The 5,000-nt window shown below is 40.7% G+C and overlaps 1 protein-coding gene across 1 annotated transcript in view; it reads right to left on the minus strand.

Moving 5' to 3' along the window:
* Positions 1 to 4,376: 4,376 nt before the first annotated feature.
* The window catches only part of LOC137976871 (juvenile hormone acid O-methyltransferase-like), a 13,552-nt gene continuing 12,928 nt past the window's right edge, over positions 4,377 to 5,000 (minus strand). Inside the window, exon 2 of the mRNA XM_068824206.1 lies at positions 4,377 to 5,000. This exon is cut by the window's right edge and continues 225 nt beyond it. Coding sequence (XP_068680307.1) covers positions 4,377 to 5,000 — 624 coding nt within the window.

The raw sequence follows: 5,000 nt of genomic DNA on the forward strand, positions 1-5,000 counted from the left end.
ATTTGGCCGCGGAGAGAATGGGTTGGGATCTAATATTTCTTGTATGGGTACCCTGTGTATGAAACACAAGATGGCGCTCGAGTGGCACGAAATGCTATAAATATTTTTATTCCACATCAATGTTCGTACAGTGTGTCGTTGAAATGGAACTTCTGCATCAGTTGTGTTGTGTGTAATTAACAAAGTTCGGAATTCGAGAGGAAAATTAATGGATATCGACAAGAGAAAATGAGGGGACAGAGAGGGAGGCTCAAGGCGTTGGCCGGGATATGTTATGTCCACGAAAGTTATTTTTAGACGAGCGGAAGTCTTTGTTCTAGGGGAAGTCTTCTTCCGAGACGTCCGCATGCAGTCTTGCTTCGCTCTCAGGTTCTTACTGAAAAGAGAAAATGATGGCGCACGTGGAAGGCTGATGAATATATATTTTATTTCAAACATCGGACCGAGGTTGGCCTGCATGCGGACGTCTCGGAAGACTTCCGCTCGTCTATAAATAACTTTCGTGGACATAACATATCCCAAGGGCTGGACCTAGAGCCTCCTTCTCTGTCCCCTCATTTTCTCTTGATATCGAGGTATGCAGGAATTAAACTTGAAGCTTATTAAACTCTTGCAATCGGCATTGAAAAAATAATGGCATATTGTACAAAACTGGTGAGTATATTTCTACAAACTTTTAAATGCGTTTCTGTGGCCATGAAACTCAAAAATGAAAAAAAAAAAAAAAAAAAACATTTGGGCTTGACTCAAGGTTGACTCGAGGTTGGCTCGTGGCTCGTGGTTGAAAGGGGCTCGCGTTTTGCTAGGGAAATGATACAACTCAAGATAGCAACGTATATATTAGTACACTCCGGGTGGCAACAATTTAGCAGTTACAGTACGCAGGAATAAAATCGATAAATAATGAACTTTTGGAGCTTGGCCCCAAGCAGACAAACTAGGACAAGTAAGGCAGAATTAGAGAGCGATAGATGCTTATTAGAGTAGAGAGTTGGACAAAATGTCTGAGACGAGCAATTACTCCGACAATTTTACTCATTTTCAGTGCAATATTGTCGATGTGAAATTTCCAGTTCAGGTTACTGTCCAGTAGAACTCAAAGGAATTAACACGAGTCTTACATTCAAGAGGGATAACTCTTGGATACTGTCATCGATTATTTTAATATTAACAGAGTGGTTTATCATACGTTGATATGGGTGAAAACTAACAAAGGTAGTCTTTTTTGATATTTCACGTTAGCTTATTAGCATTGAGCCAGTCAGAAACTTTTCCCAGTTCACTGTTCATGGTTGCCCAACCTCGTTCCCAGGGTCTCTCTTCTCTGCCTCCATTGTCGTTGAGAGAAGACCCTGGTTCACGCTGGTCACGTGGCACTCGTCGACAAACATTTTTTCACTAGGGTAGTGTTTTCGTTATATTTTGATCCCGCAACCGCACCTGGGCGAAAAAATATTCGTTTAACAAGGCATTTCTAAAATAAAAAGGTCAAAAGAGCTGATGTTATATTCCCACAGGAGATGAATTCCCACAAAAGCGGTCAAACTAAAAGCAAGAGCTTTTGTGATCGACAAGACGACTTCAATGTCGAGCGGCGATTGACGTTCGCCTTAAAAATCTATTAATTTCGTTAGTAGCCAAAGTTGCTTCTTCAGAACAAACACTAACATAAAAGAATACACCATGCAAACACTACGTTTGCTTGATAAAAATGTCTCTTTTATTTTACTGCGACTAAAAGTATACACGCTATTAAAGCGCGGTGCAGTGGTAAAAAAAATCTTAACGACATCGACAATTTACACGAAGTTGTTGAAATATAAATATCATAAGTCAAACTGTCAACTCGCTGTACAAGATTGCGACCTTAGCAATCACGTTGTTTAACTTTCGAAAGAAAAACTAAAATCAAAGAACAAAATGAAATACCTGCACATGCTAATACAGCTTGATTTGATGGATTTGAGGTCGATATGTGACACGAGAACTTAAATAACAACACACCGGCTGATCGCTGAACATGTTTGTTTTCCATGGATAACCGTTTCGCTTGTTTTCTTGCACGACAAATCTTCTTTCCTTTAAAATTGTCGCAAACTATTAGCATTCTTCGTTGATCCGGACCTTCACACGGATGAAAACTTGAATAACGTGAGGATATTTTCTGTGGCGTCTGATCGATTTGACCACAACTTTTTTTCTTTCACATCGAATTCCATATGTGTAGTACATAAAATACTGCTGTCAAACGTTTTGTCAATGGTTATCTGGCCACAAAATCAATTGCGTGCTGATTCCCTTCTTTGCAATGTCAACAAAGCCTACATTGCCACCCGTCCCCTAACACACATTTCGCCAACCTCCCAGATTCTGGGAGACATGTGACCAGCGTGAACCAGGGTCTTCTCTCAACGACAATGGAGGCAGAGAAGAGAGACCCTGGGAACGAGGTTGATGGTTGCCTTGAAAGATTTCAGATTCTTGCCAGCATACATCACAATGGTGTCGTTGGCAAAGAGAAAGAATGGTAGCTTCGATGAGGAATTAAAAATATCATTGATATAGATCAAGAATAGTATGGGTCCCATCATAGAAGGAATTTCCTAAGAAATCTTATTAATCACAGATTGTTTAGAGTTCACTTCAGTAACCTGTGCACGGTCAAGGAGATATGAAGAAAACCAATTATTAATGGTTCCCCTTATAGAGCGCTTTTCAATTGAGTGTCGAAAATAATTAGCGAATTGCTTTGGTTTATGATTTCTTCACTTAGTGATTGGTTCAAAGTTCTTGCGCTATTTTTTCAACCAATCAAAAGTGAAACCAAAACCAATTCTGGCGCGCGCGTGCACATTTTCCCTCGCTTTGTGTCGGCTACGTGTAATTACTTCGAGTTTTGATTGGTTTACTGGAATGTCTCCGTCCTTTTTGATTGGCCAAAGTAATTACTTTGGTTGTGGTTTTACGACACTCGATTGAAACTCACTCTATACCATAGTGATTAAGTTTCTGGAGTAGGATTGAATGGTCTACGGTATCTAGGGCTTTCGAATTCCTTAGATCTATAAAGACTCTGCAGGTAAAAAGTTTTAAATCCATATTATGCTGTATGGTATTGATGATGTCAAGCGGGATAGCATGTTACGGCGTAAAATGCTTTTCACGAAAACCGTATTGAGATTTAAAAAGGATATCATTTCTGTCACGAAAGGCTTTAAGTTGACGATACATAGATTTTCAAATATCCGGTTGAAAAGGGCGAGTAAAGATATTGGCCGGGGCTCGGTTGTTCGAAAGCTGATGATCCTAATCCAGGATTAGCCTTAATTTTTTTTTTTTGCTTATTTTCGAGGTTGACTACCTCTAATGTAAAGTTGTGCCGAATATCAGCATTGAAGAACATTTGGGAGTAGAGAAATAAACTCCTTTGTCAAATTTTAATCTGGGATTCGCGTTAATCGGCTTTTGAACAACCAGGGGCCTGAAGTTCACTTTATCCACTGGTTCGTGAGCGCTGCAATTTTTGAGTCATTGTAAATGGAAAATATCCATAGGGTTGATCTTCAAGAGAAGTCTTCCTATGACCCGTCGCGCATTGATACACACATAGGTCGCTGTACTTTTCAATGTTCATTAAGCAAAATACTGAAGATTAAAAACGAGCTCCAATTCAGTTTAAAACACCTTTGTTTCCAAAGTAATAATTTGAAAGAGCCAGGAAGGAGAAATTATGTAATTCTAATATCTACGTTTCTTTCCTTTCCGCTGACAGATGATCCCAATAAATTGACCTACCCCCAACTGTGTGGCTTCATAGTTCAGTTGATAGGACATTGAACCGGCACCGCAGAGGTCACGAGTTCGAATCCCGTTGGAGCCAGGCGTCTACTTGAAGCAATGGCTTAAACTGGCCGTTTTTATACTAGAGACGCATAATCCGTCCAGATGAATTATGCGTCTCTCATGTTATCCGTCTAGTGTAAAGACGGGACGAACTATATGAGACGTAGAATTCGTCTTGGACAAACTTGGGCAAACATTTTTTCTGCGTCTGTTAATTTCGTCTAGTATAAAGACGGGCACTAGACGCATAATGCGTCTGGACGAACTTTCCAGTTTAGTGCGTCTTCGAAGACGCACTAAAATAAATTCTTCGTCCAGACGCATAATGCGTCTTGTGGCCGTCTTTATACTAGACGAATTTAACAGACGCAGAAAAAATGTTTGCCCAAGTTCATCCCAGACGAATTATGCGTCTCTAGTATAAAAACGGCCATTGTCCAGATGAGTGGGAGGATAATTTATGTCTTAATTTTGTGTAATTAACTAACGTTTTCACACCTCACGCCAAACTAGTATCCATCAGAAAAGCCCAATTAAAAGTCACATCTTGCAGGCGTTACTTGGGGCCCGGCCACGGCTGGTTTTACAGCTACAAGTCGACTGTGAGTCGAGTGCTCTTTATTTCCTCGAAAGTCGAGATTGGGCTTCCCGTCTTTGTCAGAGTACAGGGCTAGAAACTCTTGCAAACGTTCCTCGGTGACAATCGAAAGATCAAAGACTCCATGTGATGTCGACCAAAGCCATTTCAAGAGAGCGTCTATGTTTTCAAAAGCAAATTGAAACTCGAAGTCGCAGCTCTTGAGAATCACGAATCCCGCAGATGTGCAATACTTCTCGACCTCGGGCCTTGGTTCACCAAAAACCATCTGATAAATACGCTCTTCATTCTCAGGATTAAGTATCTTGTAGGCATGCGACATAAACAGCAGGGCCTGGCTCCCGTACTGAAGGGCGATTTTTCCTCCCTTTTTCAGAGCCTTGTACATATTTAAGAAGGCTCTTTGTTTATCTGGTATCCAGTGTAGGACCAAATGGCAGAAGATGATATCGTATGTCTCGACTCCTTTTCCAGGGAAGCTTGAATCGCTTCCTTCAAGAAAGGAAAGATTTGGGATTTCGCTATAAGACTTCTGCGCCAACAGAAACCGTTCCCTATC

The sequence above is a fragment of the Montipora foliosa genome, chromosome 11, assembly GCF_036669935.1.
Source record: "Montipora foliosa isolate CH-2021 chromosome 11, ASM3666993v2, whole genome shotgun sequence".
Taxonomy (NCBI): domain Eukaryota; kingdom Metazoa; phylum Cnidaria; class Anthozoa; order Scleractinia; family Acroporidae; genus Montipora; species Montipora foliosa.